Source organism: Colletotrichum navitas, assembly GCF_030913465.1.
Source record: "Colletotrichum navitas strain CBS 125086 chromosome Unknown LY79scaffold_2, whole genome shotgun sequence".
Taxonomy (NCBI): domain Eukaryota; kingdom Fungi; phylum Ascomycota; class Sordariomycetes; order Glomerellales; family Glomerellaceae; genus Colletotrichum; species Colletotrichum navitas.
This window is the reverse complement of record NW_026850548.1, coordinates 121,180-137,816: the sequence shown is the minus strand read 5'-3', so window position 1 is coordinate 137,816 and position 16,637 is coordinate 121,180. Positions and strand designations below refer to the sequence as shown.

General features: G+C 53.1%; 4 protein-coding genes across 4 annotated transcripts; 2 read left to right on the top strand and 2 right to left on the bottom strand.

Annotated features, from left to right (window-relative positions):
• Positions 1-1,190: 1,190 nt before the first annotated feature.
• On the top strand, positions 1,191-1,856 carry LY79DRAFT_534742 (uncharacterized protein). The gene has a single exon (XM_060556458.1). The coding sequence runs from the start codon at positions 1,229-1,231 to the stop codon at positions 1,598-1,600; it is 372 nt and encodes a 123-aa protein (XP_060419901.1). The 5' UTR covers positions 1,191-1,228; the 3' UTR covers positions 1,601-1,856.
• Positions 1,857-6,914: 5,058 nt separating this feature from the next.
• LY79DRAFT_621907 (peptidase family M13) lies at positions 6,915-9,879 on the bottom strand. The gene is made up of 5 exons (XM_060562064.1): positions 9,518-9,879; positions 9,195-9,463; positions 8,635-9,138; positions 8,299-8,580; positions 6,915-8,247 (listed from the first exon to the last, which is right to left on the bottom strand). The coding sequence occupies exons 1-5, from the start codon at positions 9,675-9,677 to the stop codon at positions 7,195-7,197; spliced, it is 2,268 nt and encodes a 755-aa protein (XP_060419900.1). The 5' UTR covers positions 9,678-9,879; the 3' UTR covers positions 6,915-7,194.
• Positions 9,880-9,905: 26 nt separating this feature from the next.
• On the top strand, positions 9,906-13,587 carry LY79DRAFT_586094 (peptidase family M28; the record flags this gene model as incomplete). The annotated part of the gene is given in 9 exon segments (XM_060560582.1): positions 9,906-9,924; positions 11,088-11,580; positions 11,644-11,761; positions 11,815-11,902; positions 11,974-12,490; positions 12,553-12,874; positions 12,930-12,982; positions 13,038-13,487; positions 13,497-13,587. Coding segments are annotated over 9 exon segments (2,151 nt in total).
• Positions 13,588-13,776: 189 nt separating this feature from the next.
• Positions 13,777-15,493, bottom strand: LY79DRAFT_504651 (CFEM domain-containing protein; the record flags this gene model as incomplete). The annotated part of the gene is made up of 7 exons (XM_060553529.1): positions 13,777-14,162; positions 14,217-14,284; positions 14,340-14,728; positions 14,785-14,889; positions 14,955-15,136; positions 15,192-15,327; positions 15,410-15,493. The coding sequence occupies 7 exons, from the start codon at positions 15,491-15,493 to the stop codon at positions 13,777-13,779; spliced, it is 1,350 nt and encodes a 449-aa protein (XP_060419898.1).
• Positions 15,494-16,637: the final 1,144 nt, after the last annotated feature.

Here is a 16,637-nt window from a genome sequence, read left to right as displayed (position 1 = left end):
GCGGCCGGCGTTGCAGTGAGGTGACGGGAGGGGAAGGGAGAGACAAGAGCCTGGACCGGGTTTATTTTGGTAGCCCGCCGTGGTTTGTGGGAACGGGGATTCAGGAGACGGAACCCACACGGGCGAAACGCCGCTCTGGCCGGACATGTGAGGAAACCGACTAGGGAGGCGACTCCGTCTCCGTTTCTAGAGAGCCCGGCGATAAGGGACGCCCAAGAACATCACTCAACTCGCTCGCTCTCCAGCTGGACTGTCCGCTATTTCCCTAGATTAAAGTTTCCAGTCGTCCCCTCCCCCACCCCTCTCTCTCTCTCTCTTGACGTGTTCGCCTGTCAAGAGCGAGAGGGGAGCATCACCCTTGAACGTCAGGGGAAGCCTTCGCGGTTATCACTAGTATATTGAAATAGAAGTAAAAAAAGAGGGTCATCCGTCCCGTCGTCTCCTATGATTTCCTCTTCAAGCGACCCCTCCCCCCAACCCGGCTTGGAAAGTCAGAAAGTCTCACCTCCCACACCCCTGGGTTTGTCGGGTCCGTCCTCTTGGGCTCGACACTATAGGGTTTTGGGGCTGGTTGACTGGACTCGGCCGGGTCGCCAAGTCCTGACGGCGAATGCAGGTTTGGAAAAAGACACACGCCGTACCGCTCAGAGTAATGATGCCCATGGGGAGAGACTTCTGCTGATGTTTCCTGATCGCGCCCACTTGAATCCCCCACTACAGAGCCGTGCAGTCCGAGGCTACCTAGCTCCCCGTCCAAGGGAATCTGTTCATTGTCCATTGTCGGGTCGGTGATCAAGTGCTTCTGACAGCGGGTCGAGGAGACAAAACACACACACACACACACACACACACACACACACACACAAATACACACAAATGGCCGCCGCCAACCAGCGTGGCCAGCAGTACAAGCCTCCTTGGCCCTCCTTGGCCCCCTTGGCTTCTTGGCCTCTTGGCAGTTCTTCATGTGCCACCCGGCATCTATCATCTATCCGTCTTATCAGACAGGGAAGACTGGGTGTGCATATGCGCAACCGCACATCATAAGTGGCTCTGTGTGTGTGTGCCTTCCAGGGCTTATCGGCACAGGCGCAGAGCAGAGCCTCTCTCATACTCACTGCGTTTCCCTTGGGCTCCCGCAGGTCCAGACGGGACGTGATGCCGGATCGCCGTAGCGCACAAAATAAAGCGAGCGAGCAGTCCAATCCCACTTCGGACGAAGAGGCGGATGGGTGGCAAAGCGTGCAAAGCGTGCAAAGCGTACAAAACTCCTAGCCGCCCGTTGCTATTCTGGTGCATGTCTTGGCTCTCGTTTCTTCTTTCACGCCATTGCGCCGTCTCTTCCCCTCCCCCTCTTCTCCTCTTGTTCTCCAATTGCGATCGATGGATTGGAAAGCCTCGACGGACGGCCATGGTACCAAAAAAAGGTCCGAGTTTGGCCTCCTCCTCATCATCATCATCCGTCCCCCTTACTCGACGACTTGACCGGTACCACCGTGTTTCCTCGTATCTCGCATCGCCTCGCACGGCATCGACGCCCGATGATGCCACCGAGCAGCAAAGGGCCAAGACGATGCATGACGGACGGAATGCCCACTAAATGAGGGTGGAAGATACGCAACCGGGGATCCCGTGGCAAATTTGCCAGTGACAGAGCCCGGGCCAGCTTGCGCTCCTATGCCGGCGAACATTCTGTTGTTATCTATCTACATAGTAGCCCGCCGAGTTGGCTCTCGACAGGGGCGCCAGAGGAGACAGAGAGAGAGCAAGCATAGCAGTCTGCATCACTGGTGGGCGTCTTGGCGACACGATCTACCGCCGAGTCGCCAAGCAGGAAAATCCCTCTTCTCTCAACGGCGCTATGCGAAGTTTGTGTTGCAACGGCACACCAGGCACGTGTATGCCGCTGAGGTGTCGACGCAAGCATGCATGCATGCACCACACATACGCCCCCCCCCCTTGCCGTTGGACTTGGTCCATCACATCTGCCAAGGCGCGCCTCGAAACGTGGCCGCAACCGCTTCCGTGGTTGGCGGGACGCTACAAACCTACACCGCCCGGCGCTAACCACTGCACGCCGCGGCCGGGCAGCTCAGCTAGCTCTTGCTCCGGGCCGTCGACAGCGACGGTGCCGCGTCATCGTCGTGGGCAGCCAAGTGTAACTAGCTATCTACTGTTGTTGCTTCATCGTTCACGCTATGGCAGTGCTATCTATACTGCAACACCGGACCCACGGATCTTGGCGAGACCCTCACTCCCCCCCCCCCCCCCCCCCCCCAACCGGAAGCAGAGAGAGATAGAGAGACATGTTTTTGGAGGCTTTGCTTGCGAAACGAAGGCGTCCATGGAGAAACAAGAGGAAACATCAATGTCTTTAGACCGTCCGTCGCACGGATCGCCATCATCAACGTCAATACCGGGCGCCGGATGACGCGTTTGATATCGACTCGCCCACCTAGCCACCGCCCTAGCACGAGAGACAGTCTGGCCTCATCTTCGATTCCGATCCGGCCCGGTCGATTCATCGATATTCAGTCGACGATGACTCCTCTTCTCGATTCTCTCGCGCATCTCCGCACCATTCTGGGGCAAGCACTGCGCCTTCAGCGTGTCATCCACAGTGGAACCTCTCATCAGGTTTGTAACGGAGCATCTCGTCTTGGCGGGACAAGCGAAGTCCAGGGCAAAGCCATAAGCCTGTTGCAGATCCTTCAGCCGCCCATGAGTAGAGCAAATTGCCTAATCTCTTGAACCCCCCACGCATCTCAGTCTCCCTCCCGTTCACTCGTCTCTACGGCCCTAGAAATCCTATATTGCACAAGGGGAGCCCGAACCCACCTGTTAGGGCCGTGGGAAGCCCGAACCCACCTGTAAGCGCCGTGGGAAGCCTGATGGCCCTGCGCATGCTCGCGAGGCTATGGACAAGCGACGGGACTCACTCACGGACCACGAAATAACAATTGGGGGATACCGGAGGAATAGCCATGCCGGGACCCGGCCTATAACACCAGAGAAGGTATTTGTCTGGGTCCGCCGGCAAAACGAAAAGGTGAAGCCCCCAACGTTGGGCCAAGACGCCCGGTTCCGGAAAACCCCGAGGACCAGGGGTTGAGTGTCATTTATTTTCTTGTCTAACAATTCAATCTGACGTCGGTTCACATGCTGGGGTTATGGTGATGCAATTTAAAAAAACAAATCGAAAACCGGAAGGAAAGGAAAGCAAAGGATGGAAAAATCTTCCATGGCTATAGCATGTGATAACGACCAGGTCTGGAGAGCCTCTACCCACTCTCTTGGTGCCCGATATCCCCTCTATGAGTCAACGAACCCGTCCCAGCTTGTGACACCCATCTATCGCCCTCCCCTGCTGGCTTCCCACCCTCTCCTCCCATTGCCCTCATGCATAGGGCTGGAAGGTGTCGGGCCCGGGTGTGACCGGTCGTTCGGCGGACGTACCTACGGCCATCTCGAAAGCCAACGGACTGCGGTCGGGCCGGAGATATACTATTATATATATAAGGTTTCGGCGCCGCCTTTTCCTCGCATCGCCCCCCCCGAGACGATGCCGAAAACGGGCACTACGTAGACGTAATTAGATGCTTAAGCTTCACACTCCCGCCACAGCTCGCTCTCCGGTTCTCTTTTTGCTACGCCGTCGGCATTCGTCATCAGCCCGACATGGTCATAAGTGATCAGACAAGCTAATAGTGTCCCCCCTCTGTTAACCCAAGAGTACTGTGCATAACAACTGTGATAAACCTCAGCAGACAGTGGATTTAGTAATAACACAACTATCTTAGAGGTAAAGGGGATAGTCTTGGCTTACTGTAACCTAGAGCGTAGCATAGGAAGCAGGGTAGGTTAGTACTATTCTACCCCTCCCTAGTAGAGCTATTTTAGAACTAAAAAATCTAAGAAATCTAGATCTAAACCTGTAGCCTTTAGGATATAAGGTTTCATTACTGTTATTATGCATAGTACTCTCAGGTTAACAGGGGGAAGACACTATCAGCTTGTCTATAGACTCTATAGTCATGACTCATCTACTCTTGTGCAACTTTTTCTGGGACCTAGGTAATCCTTAATTAAATCTTATTAAATTAATAGCTAGTAGTAGAAGCTCTGTCTTAGTAAAGTAATTAGACAAGCTAATAGTGTCTTCTTTATGTCTATCTAAGAGTACTATATATAATAACTATAATAAACCTTAGTAGATAGTAGATTTAGTAATAATATAACTATTTTAGTAAAAAAAATAGAAGTAAAAGAGATAGTCTTAGCTTATCTTAGTCTAGAGTGCAGTATAGGAAATAAGGTAAGTGTTATAGCGCTGGCATAGGCAGTGCCTATGTGCACCTACCTACTTAAGTATAGTTGTTCTAAGACCTTCTAGTCTTAGAATTCTGTATCCTTTTGCGTAGATGCCACAGTGGAATACGCACAGCTAAGGACACGTCAGCAGTGTGACTACCACTGTAGCAGCCTGGCTGCTCAGTGCTAGTACATGACATAAGTTAGTACTATTCTGACCCTCCCTAGCGGAGCTGTTTTATAACTAAAAAATCCAAGAAAACTGGATTTAAACCTGCAGCCTTTAGGATTAAAGGTTCATTACTGTTATTGTGCACGGTGCTCTTGGGTTGACTAGACTTGCGGCAGAGGCTCTGTCTTAGTGTCACCACTATCAAGGGGTACCTGTCAGTGGAAACTACACTAGGACACATCCCCCTGATTGACGCTTGGCGAGGGCTTGATGTCGAATTGGCGCATGCGCCGGGAGGCACAAAAACGACTCAAATTTGGTAAGGCGTGAAGTTTTCTATGCATCAACATACAGCTACAATGAAAGATAGAAGAAAAAAAGAAGAGAGGGAAAAAAAAAAAAAAAAAAAAAAAAAGGCTGGTTGCCGGACTCGACTTACACGCAGGATTGGCTATTTGTGGCTGTGCGATTCAGCCAGCTATAACGCCCAGGGGTTACGAAAAGTCTCGCTGGTCACATTTGTTTCAACTTGTTATGACCATAGCAAAATGTTCTCTCTCTCTCTCTCTCTAGCTTCGTGTCTCACTTGACACGAAGATACAATATCCTAATCCCCGTTCCCAAGACGGCCGCAGCAAAGACCAAATAGAACAGAAAAGATGCAAACGCCCGCCCGCGCGCTAGTTCAAACATGGCGGCGGATTCGCCTGCATGCCCCCCAGATATCTGCAAGAATAGAACGAAACAAAAAGGGAAAATACTAGAGAAAAGGGGAGGGGACCGAGGGGTGAAGGGCCACGCAGAAAAAGAAAGAAAAAAAAACTACGAGATCTAAAACTCGTCAAATCCTCAGATTCGGGAAGGGGTTCAAATATAGAAACGTCGGAAAATTACGAAACGGCGTCCACCCCTGTTCCGGCCGCGTCTCAAGGAGGCACGTCTTTTCGACCAACAAAACCTCGGATCTCATCACCACAGGTCTCCACAGCATCCAGTGGACGTGAGAGGCCCTGCTTTCTGGTCTGCATATCTTTCTTTCTCCGGAATATATGCACACGCTTATCCGGAGAGCTTACCGCGTAATACAACTTTACACGCCCCCCCCTCCCCCACGGTCTGCCCAAGGCCCGCGGACCTCTCAGGCGTAAATGTCTCATCTCCGGGTTATTATTGGCCTCTTCCCCCGCGTCTCCGCGATAGATAAGCCAAAGAATAAGGGGGAGGGGAAGCGATGTAGATAAAATAGATAAAGGAAATGAAATCACTGGGAAAGCTATCGTGAACCGGCCAGCGCCAAGCAGTGAGACCCCACAGGCGGTTGTTAAGGGGGGTTGAAGCGGTTTGTGACCTCTACAGTCGCAGCTATTTCGAGAACTACCAAGCTATTTCACGGTTAAAGAAAGAAAGCAAAAAAAAAAAAAAACCGGCAACGGGAGCGGACCGCGATGAAAATACACACTCTGGACAGCGACGTCTTGGTACGGGTCGACGGGCTTCCGTCCATCAAAGCTTTTGTTTGCAACGTTTTGAAAACACCGTCTTCCTTGGAACGGGTTTTCAAATAATCCCCTCGTCGGTTAAAGCCTTGCGATCCGATGGCCTCGTCTAAACTAACAACGACGCGGCGAGAGCGGTCATGCACGGAGTGGAAAATTGCGAGACCCTTAGAGAACGTACGTACATTAGTTGATTTGCTCTCTATCCTTGGAGCCTCTTTGCACGGTGGCATTGGTCTGACCTTTTAGATTGGAATGTACATGATACTGCTTCGCCTCTGGAATCTCGCATGGGGACAATTCGTCATCCGAGGTCTCTCATAATACCGGCATCCATCGTATGGTTGGTCGGCCCATGGCACATTGCCATAATGTCTCTTACGTCTCTTGCTACGCTAATAAACCGTCCGCTTCGGGTTAAGCCGAGAAATTCGTCACTCATAGCTATATTAGGAGACGGGAAGTCTGATGTTTGACCTCAAGACATCATGGCCAAGACGGGAGGAACAAAGGTATCCTAAAACCACCCCAGGAAGCCTAAGAGATATACTTACACCTCCATTGGGGTTCTACATGCTAGCGTTTTGAATCCATTCAGAAACCCACAAGAAGGTTGTTTTCCTTACGATTTTAGAGTAGCAGTACCTCCGCAGAATTACACAACCTCTTAATTATATCTCTAGAGCAATGTTATCAATATGAAGAGTATTTACTCTTACTCGATGATGAGTATGAACAGGGTGTGCCTCTACATGCTTATGCGTGGGGCTGGTAATAAACTGACATTTAGAACACCGACTGATTGGATTTGCGAGCTGTTCTGTCTGGGCCGGATGTTACGGAACGAGCTCGGCGTCTTCGAAGCCGGCCGAGGATGCTGGCCACCGTGTCAGCCCGGCAGCCTCGTCACTTTCATCAGGGGAGAGCAACTAGTGAGTGTCGATCTTGGGTCTTGCATTCGTTAGTCAAGGATTACATACCCTCTTTTCACTACCTCAACTCGCCCACTTTACTATATGAGCAGTGGAGCACCAGATGACGCCTCACCAACTACACCGTTTCAGTGGCCATGTGTCTTCTAGGTAAGACAATGTCCAATTCAACAAGACTTCAATCTGTGATACGTCCTACACCCTATATTCCGACACCCCGTTGCGTTACGCAACCATTCCCATGCCCCTACAGACAGAAAGAGGCAACCCGCTTTTTCACACCTCACCACATCTGGCAAGTCGGCTTCTTGTCCTTGCACTGGAAGCTCTCCTTGAACTCACGACTGTTGGCCATTGTGCCAAGGATACGGGCCCACTTGGGCGCATGAGGATCAGTGTAGATACGATTGATAGCCGTATCCTTGCGCGACTTGCCACACCACCAGTTGGAGTAGGTGACGAAGAAGAGCTGATCCTGCGTGAAGTGCCCCAGACCCGGCAGATCCTTGTTCGGGTGCTTGTGCGCCCGGCGCTTCCACGCCTGGTACGAGGCCGAGAGCCCCCCAGCGTCGGCAAGGTTCTCGCCCAGAGTAAGGCGGCCGTTGACGTGGAGCGGCTCGTCGTTGGGTCCCGGGACCGTGAAGTTGTGGTACTGGTCCACGAAGCACTCTGCCCTCTCCTCAAATGCCTTGACCGTGGCGTCTGACCACCAATCCGTGTAGTTACCGTTCTGGTCAAAGTGGCGGCCGGTGGAGTCGAAGGCGTGGCTGAGCTCGTGCCCGGCAACAGACCCAAAGGCGCCGTATGACATGTAGGCAGGGACATCGACGTCGAAGACCGGGAACTGCATGATGCCGGCCGGGAAGACAATCTCGTTGCCAGGAGGGTTGTAGTAGGCATTGACCGTGGGCACTGTCATGTCCCACTGATCACGGTCGACAGGCTTGCCGAGGGCTGACCATTCGTAGTCGACCTCGAACTTTCGCGCCGCTAGGGCGTTCTCGAAAAAGGTCTCGGGGGTGACGTCAACGGACTTGTAGAAGTCGTTCAGGCTAGGCGGATCCATGATATTTGGGCTCTTGGTCGGGTAGCCAATCTTCTGGATAATGTTGTGGACCTTGTCAACTGCCTTGGCAGTCGTCTCCTTGTCCATCCACTTTGCGGCTTTGATCTTCTTGATGAACTCTGTCTTAATGTCGGTGATGATGGTGTCGCCAAACTTCTTTGCCTCGGCCGAGAAGGCTTTCTCGACGAAGAAGCGGCTCAGAACCCACCCCAAACTGTTGTCGACGTGACCGACACATGTACGCCACCTTTCGGGGACGGACTCGGGGTCCTGCAATAGTTAGCAAAGGAAGAGACTATAAACGGAATCGGAATAGCTGACCTTTCCGGCAAGCTCGTTGACAAAACGCCTGTAGGGCTTGACAGCGTCTGCATCGACGTAGGAGGAGAATGACTGAACGGCCTTCCAGATGAAGTAGTTCTGGATGATCTCCTTGTCGGTTTCAGCAAGGATTGTAGACAGCTCCGACATGTACTTGGGTGCCATGACAATGACGCGCTGCACGACGAAGCCTTCGGGGGCCAGGTCGTGAATGAGTGCCGTCAGCTCGATCTCAGGTGTGAGCGCAGAAGCCTCATCAATCGACATGGGGTTGTAGTATTTCTGCCGTGGTGTTAGTGGACACGCAAACCCTGGTCTGGTGAGCAAAGTACTCACAGTGACGTCTTCGAGCTCCTCGGTGCTCGGGGAGGCAGCCGCCAGAAGCTTCTCGAAGTCTGCAACTTTGACAAAGTTGTCCTTGTTCTGGTCGGGGAAGAGGTTTCCGAGAACCTCGACAGCAACGCCGCGGTATTTCTCGAACAGCTTATCGTCTTCGTAACGCTCCTTGGAGGGGAGTCCCAGTCTCCCGGGGGCAACAGATACGACAACCGTGTCGGGGTCTCTGTCGTCCGCGCCAGTGCCCGTCGAGACGAGCGCGCTGACGCCATATCTGGCGAGAAGAAGGATGGCATCCTTGGTCGGCCCAGGGACTGAGGCAGCACCCTCAATCGGGTAAGCGTTCTTGATATCGTCCAGAATGCGAGAGAGCGGCTCGATTCCAATGCTCTTGATCTTTTCCTCATTGATACAGGCATCATAGACGGCCTTCATCTTATCAAAATTCTGCTCGTCCGCGGACTTGTCGGTGGCGTCGAGCCGGAGTGGCGAAAAGTAGGAATGCTGATGGAAGAGTCGGTCAGAGTGTTTTCGGACATTGGCAGCAATGGGATTGTTACCTGGGAGTCCTTGGGGTAAGGAGCCTCGAGAATGTGACGAAGGAGGAGCTCCGAGTTCTCGGACATGATGGTGCCAGTAAAGGCATCGCCCTGATCCGCACGAAGATCATGCTTCTCCCTCCATCCACCGCATACCATCTCTTCGAAGTCGGTGCATGGGTCGAGCTGCTTGTAGTCGGGGGATAGATTGTATAGGATTTCAGAGGCGGCATGAACACAGGCGGGAGTCATGCAAACCGGAGTCTTGCTCTCGTGCAAGTCATGCTGGGCTACACAAACAAACGTCAACAACCTGCAATGGAGACTTTGAACGGTTTACCAACCTTGGGGGAAGTGGGAGTAGAGGAAGCCGGCAGCGGTAGCAAGGACAAAGACCTTGACGATGACTCTTCCAACGGAGCACCGTTTGGCGTACGGGCACCGCGTTGTCGGCGGATCGTGGGAGACGCGTTGCTCCGAGATGAGAGGTGCCTTCTCCGACATGGCGACGGGGGTTAGGCGAGAGCTGTATATTGGCTAAGAAGACGATGAGACGGTCGATTGGTTAACCCAGCCAGCTGAGTATCGAGATATGGTGGTAAGTGAAAAGTGATAGAAACAGATCCAATCCGGATGGTGGGTGGGTTGACACAAGGATGGTGATCTGATGGGGGAGCTCTCGGAGCTTTCTTTGGCGGAGCTTGGGGCTCGGTTGAGCACGATGATGCTTGGATGCGGCGCAGCATCTGGGGTGCAGCTGGCGGGGGTGATCTATCCGAAAATACTTTGACTTGCACACAAATCTCGCTGATGATCTAGTACCTACTGATAAAGCAAGCTTGCATACCTGTAACGGCCCGTGCTGGGGAAACTCCGCATTCCGGCACTTGCCCCTTCAACCTTGTTTTCTAGGCTTCTCACTCTTACTCTCACTCTTACTCTCACCCTCACTTTGCCTCTCATTCTCAACTCACTCTCTGTTACCTACCCAACAACTACTCACTTGAAGCTCACATGTCCACAGGCGCCGGGCCTAGTCCGTCCGCCTAGAGCACGCCTGTTCCCGCACGAGCTCTGTCATCTGTGCCTAGCTTTAATCAGTAGCGGTGGCGCTTGTCATCGAAGCGCCGAATCACCATGCTCGCATAACGATTCTAGCACAGTTCCAAAAGGACCCTTTGTTTGATTCCACCTCGACTGCAAAAGCGCCGTTCCCTTAGTGAATCGAACTGCCGAGTTGTCCGGCCGTCCTGGATCAGACGCTCGGTGATTCCCACGTCCCCGTGTCGCTGCGCCAGTGACTAGCTCAAATGCTCTGGTGGCGGCAATGATGTGAATGTAGTCGTCCTGCTTGAACCCCCACTTCGTCCCGGCTCCGTGATATTCAAGGAATTGAACCAAAAAGCGTCAAGTTACTGGCGACGTGAGTGACTACGCACGCCAAGATTTACCCCACGCCCGAGGCCATCAAGGAATGAACCATCCCTCACTGGCAACCAATCCTCCCAGAGATGTAAGCTGCATCTCGACCACCGCGAATCCCTTCATTCTCCGCTTGCTCACGTTGCATTACATGAACGCTACTCCAGATAGGAAGCTATCATGATAAGACGATTGTTGTTGCGGTTGCTCGGAGGCCGGGCCAGGGGAGTGTATCCCCGGCGCTGACTGGCGCCATCGACCGCCCTCTGCTTTGATTGCGCTCGCCTATTTGGCTTCTGGGAAGCTCAGATAAGGGGTTGATGATGATAGTACAGCGCGGTAGCATTGAAAACCGCCTATAAATACCGGTGGGTGGGTGATCCTCCTATGGCTGTTGAGAAAGTCCGGAAACACCTAGGATACAGGATCCGCGCTACCATCCCATACACGGTGTCATCGGTAACAGCCTAAGAATGCGTCGGACTCTGATAGCTGTCGCCTTTGCGACTACCTGCATCGAAGCTTGCCAGCGTGACTGGGATGCCCTCAACCAACGTATCAGCAGTCATAGTCACCGTGGCCATGGACACAAAAAGCGCGATCTTGCTGTTGAATACCCGCCATTGCTCTCAGAATATGAGACGATCCTCGTAAATTCATTCGACAGTAAGTCTTTGGACGAGTGGTCACACTACTACACGTCTGGCGATCATCTGGGCGGACACAACCGAACCCAGGCCGAGTGGACACAGCAGAAATGGGCCGATGCTGGGTGGAACGCATCCATCAAGGAATACTGGATCTGGTACACTGCGCCAATAGAGACCACATTGAGGCTGAACAGGCCAGACGGGAGCATTCATCACGTCAGTTTGATAGAGGATATGCTGGAAGAAGATCCCACAACGAACTACCCTAACCGAATCCCTGCTTACCACGCGATGAGCGGGAGCGGCAACATCAGTGCCGAATATGTCTATGTTGGGTAAGTCTCGCTCAAAAAGGCCTGGAGCCAATATTCATTGACTGACGACTCGACTCGTATTAGCCGTGGCCAGAAAGCCGACTTCAAGGCCTTGAAAGATGCCGGTATAGAGCTGAAAGGCAAAATCGCGCTTTCCATGTACGGCGGCATTTACAGAGGCACCAAGGTCAAAAACACCCAGGTATGGGTTCCCTGCGAAGATGCCGCGCGTGGTTGCTAACACGACTTCTTCAGGACAACGGCATGATCGGAGCGGTCCTCTTCACCGACCCCCTCGACGACGGGGAAATCACAGTCGCCAATGGTTATCTCGCATACCCAGGTCAGCTTTGTCCCTGGTTTCCCAACTAATTCGCAACACCAACAGTAGAGCTAACGAATGATGTTCTGCAGACGGCCCCGCTCGGAACCCTTCCATGATCCAGCGAGGCAGCGTCCGTTTCTCTTCTCTATATTCTGGCGACCCCTCCACCGTTGGCTATGCGTCCGAGAAAGACGGCCCGAGAAACGACGTGACCCCTTACAACCCAACGATCCCGTCCGTCCCCATCAGCATGAAAGACGCAGCCCCCCTTCTCGCCGCGCTGGACGGAAGTGGACTGTCTGCAAAGCAAGTGAACCGTACCGGCTGGGTTGGCGCGCTGCCGAACATCACTTACAGCAGCGGGCCGGCGACTGGGGCTACCCTTGACATGGTGCATTTCATGAACCAGACTGTGGCGCCCTCATGGGACGTCATTGGCATCATCAACGGAACTCACCCCGACGAAGTCCTCATCATCGGCAACCATCGCGATGCGTGTGTCATTGGTGGCGCCGCGGATCCCAACTCCGGCTCTGCGGTCCTCATCGAACTGGCCAAGGCTTTCGGAAAGCTCGTTGACAAGGGGTGGAAGCCTCGGCGAACCATGTAAGTTTCGCCGCCTCTGACACTATAAGATCAATATGCAGTCCGACTAACACGCCTCGCAGTATCCTGGGTTCCTGGGATGCCGAGGAGTTCGGCTTGCAGGGCTCGACCGAATGGGTCGAGAGTCACTTGCCCTGGCTGGTAACGAACGCCGTCGCCTACCTGAACCTGGACGTCGCCGTGTCGGGACCACGCACGGCACTTTCCGGTTCCGGAGAGATTCAGACTATTGCAATCGAGATGATGAAGAAGGTTATATTCCCTGAAGGTTGGAGCGTCGGTCCGACCCTGTACGACATGTGGTTCAACACGACCGAAGGAGAAATCCCCCCTCTAGGAAGTGGAAGTGATTATGCCGCCTTCTACCACAATGGTATCAGTGCTGTAGGTTAAACACTGACATTGCGGCTCAGTATAAGACACTAACCTTTCCCCGCAGATCGATATCGGGTCTGATGGTGGGAAGACTGATCCCGTGTACCATTACCATGGGCAAGTCTCCGCAAGCGTCTGCCGGAGTGCTTGTAGTCAGGCTAACGCGGAACAGACATTATGATTCATACACCTGGATGACCAAATTTGGCGACCCTGGCTTCAAGATCCACCGAGTGATGGGCCAGTGGCTCACCTTGATAGCTTACCACATCGCCGACGATGTAATCATTCCATGGGATCTCCCCAACGCCGGCCGCGTGCTGCGGACTCACTACGACGACCTGAATGAGACCCTAGCCGGAGTCTACCCCGACCTTGACCTCTCCCCCATTGGCAGTGCCATCGCCGAGTTCGAGTCAGCCGCCGAGCGCATCGCCACCGTCGCCAACCAGGCCCGCGCCTTCAACGACACGGCCCTCATCAACACAATCAACGGCAAGTACCGCGACTTCTCCCGCGGCTTCGCGAGCGCCGGGGGCCTCCCGGGCCGCCCGACCTTCCATAACGTTATCAGCGCTCCCGGATTGGACAACGGGTACGGTGCGGACGTCTTTCCCGCCGTGTAGGACAGTCTCAACTCCGGCAACGAGGAGCAGGCACGGGAATGGGTCGAGAAGAGCGCTTTGGCGGTGTCTCGCGCCGCCGAGATCCTGCGTGTCTAATTGGATATGATTGAATTGCAACTACAAAAGAGTTTTAAGAATACTTTGTAGATAATGCAATAAGCAGTTATCTACGACTGTGTAATAATAAAAAAGACGGGGGGGAGGGGGGTATTGCCGAAGGCCTTTTCTCGAGCCCGCGTAGTCGTCATAATGCCAAACTCATAGTGTTCTGACTTTCGCTACCAATTACCAATCGCTCATCTTTCTGCCCCTAGTCGACCCGCCGTATAATGACTGAGACGGCTCGCTGGGCATGATTTCCGGAACGCTGTCCGCCGTCAGTCGCCGCAGGGGCACGCGGTCTGGTGTCACACTGCCGAGGGAGCCCTTCTTCCTGGAGTTTGCGGTCGAAGACTCGGGGACCTCGTCGGTGGCGATCGTTGCAATGTCTTGAGAAACAATCTTGACGTTTCCCGACGCTCTAGTCGATCCCCTGTTAGTCGACAGGTTGGCGACGTAGAGAAGGTCTGGGAAGAGGCGTCTGGCCAGGGACCGGGCCGCCGGCATGCATGCGACTACCATGCCCACAGACAGCTCGATGTGTGACCAGAGTGCGAGGCCAAAAAAATCATCTAGAAATAGCGTGAGTTCGGCGTCCTGAACGGGGCATCCGTACTGGTACTTACACGTCGGGTTCCATGATTTGCTAAAGACCGACACGCTTCTTAGACGCACGGCGCTGACAACCGTGATACTGCTGTGTGTTAGACCCACGGATGAGAACGGAAAGGGCATAGATATGTGCTCACAAGATACCGAAGCCAAACATGGACATAATACCAGCCTTCTGCCTCTTTTGCAAGTTGAGTTTATAGATCTGTGTTGCCGGGAGAACCAGCATCCATAAGTCGATGGCAATGTTCAGGGAAGCGTGCGAGAGCGTCATGGCGGATAGATCGATGCAGTATCCTGGGTATGTGCCGTCCCATCCGTACCAGAAGTAGCTGAGAGGCTTGCACTGATTGATGTTCACAATGATGAACGTGATGCATACAGCGACGTTGAAGATTTGTGTGCCCCAAAGAATCCGGCGGAATGTATCCGTGATGGCACCGAATATTCGTAGGTAGAGGAATAGGATCGAGGCTTTTATAACTGCCAGAGTCACAAAATACATGAGCTCGAATGCGAAGAAGCCCTTGGATCCAAGGTCAGCCATACTGATCGTACGCGCAGGCGTGGCGCTGCCCTTACCTTTATAAAGGAGGTGATTTGTGACACGGTAAGCGCCCAGATGTCTTTTCCGAATCCTTCTTGTCTTCCTACTATTGTCGCGACCAAAAACGCAATCATCATGACCTATTCAACTGATCGTCAGCTGTCGTGTCACTTTTGCCTTTCGCCCAAAGGAGGCCTCCACGTACGTATGCGAACAAGATGGTCCAATCGTCCCAGCCCCACGTCGAGAGGCCCATCCATTTCGTTACCAACCGAGCCACGAAGAATAGGGTGACGAAGCCAAAAAGAAACGCGGGAACCCAGTAGATCGTGGCGCCTTCATCGTGGTATTCGAGCCCGCAGTCCTGCCAGGTTTGGTTCTTCGTCTCTGTCGATGCATCGTCAGTCCCGACACACCACAGAGTGGCCACGGAGAGACCTACTCAATGCCTGCTGGACACTACATTGCACGCGGACGCAATGGATGACGGCCATGTTGTAATTCATGTCGAGGCATAGACATGTCGAGTTCGTGAAATCGCATGGCGTGTGGTCAAGCGGTTCAAAGAGACACGGCTCCTAGACAATGACTGTTAGAATCAGGCCGCGTAGGACTGACATCAGAGACTCAAGAAGGACAGGACAGGTCAGGCGAACTCACAGCGCATTCTGGAACATCTTCGTATAGGCCGTGCACAAGCGACAGGCAGGATAAAAACGAGAGGACCCAGATAAAGGGCTTCATTGCAAGTAAGTTCGCTGGGGGGTATCAGAATTTTGCGACAATCAAAACATGACGGACAGGAGGGAGATTTGTGACTCTACGGAGCTCTGGTAACGAGACCAAGTCAGGTGACGGTATCGCGGGGAAGAGGAGGGAGGGAAAGACTTCACACAAAGCCGAAGTCTAGGTAAAGGCAACAAATATGAGCAAATATTCGGCTCGAATCAGCGGTCGCGGATGAGGCGGCTTCGTGTAAGCCACGGTAGGACGGGGCGGAATGGCTTGCCGGATGCGGAAGACCCGGCCAGACCTTCTGGGCCGACATGATCGGATTCTTGTCAAGGTCTAATATAACAGGCAGAGCGATCCCCAGCAGATTCATGGTGCCAGCCACCTCCTCGTACTCTTTTCGTGATTCCGACAGCGGCCTTCTACGCCGCTAGATAGACAATCGTCGGAGTTCCCTGACACCACGGCTCCCATGATAGGGCCAAGGGTAGCTATAGATGCCAAAGCTACGATTCTTACCTACATACCGCTGGAAGCAACTGATGTATGGCATCCAAAAACCATCGTCTGTATTGGGTCGCCAGCGCTCCGCAACTCGAGGATTGGACGAAGGCATGGATGGCAACGTGGACAAAGTCCCTTTCCGGGCAAGTTCTGAAGTCGAAAGCAATCGAGCAGGTAGTGACAGATCTTCTGATCGGCAATTCGTGGGCCATCTTTTGGGGCTTTGGCTTTGGCTTATAAGGTAACCGCATGCGTCATTGAGATGCCCTAGAACTCCTGGGGACTTCCACTCCATCATGTGCCTCTTCCAGGGCCGAGAACAGAGCGGGGGGAGAGGTCAAAAGCCGGTTCTAGTCTCGAACGGTATTTAGTGGCAAAAGAACAACGGGATTTGAGGGGTCTGAAAGGAATGCGTTGGGGGCGCCTGTGGAATTTTCACGCTTCGAGACATGTTTGTTTTAGTGCTGAGAAGTCTAGCCCTCTATTCCCACAATTCCGAGTCGTTTTGGGTGTTTGCACATCAATAGTAGAAACCCTTTCGATGATTGGGAGGCGGCGTCGAGGAAAATGACGATAATGGCCGTTTAACCACAGATCTGGGATTTTTCAGATTTCCATCCGGGGCTAGGTTGACGACAAGCAGAAAGATAGC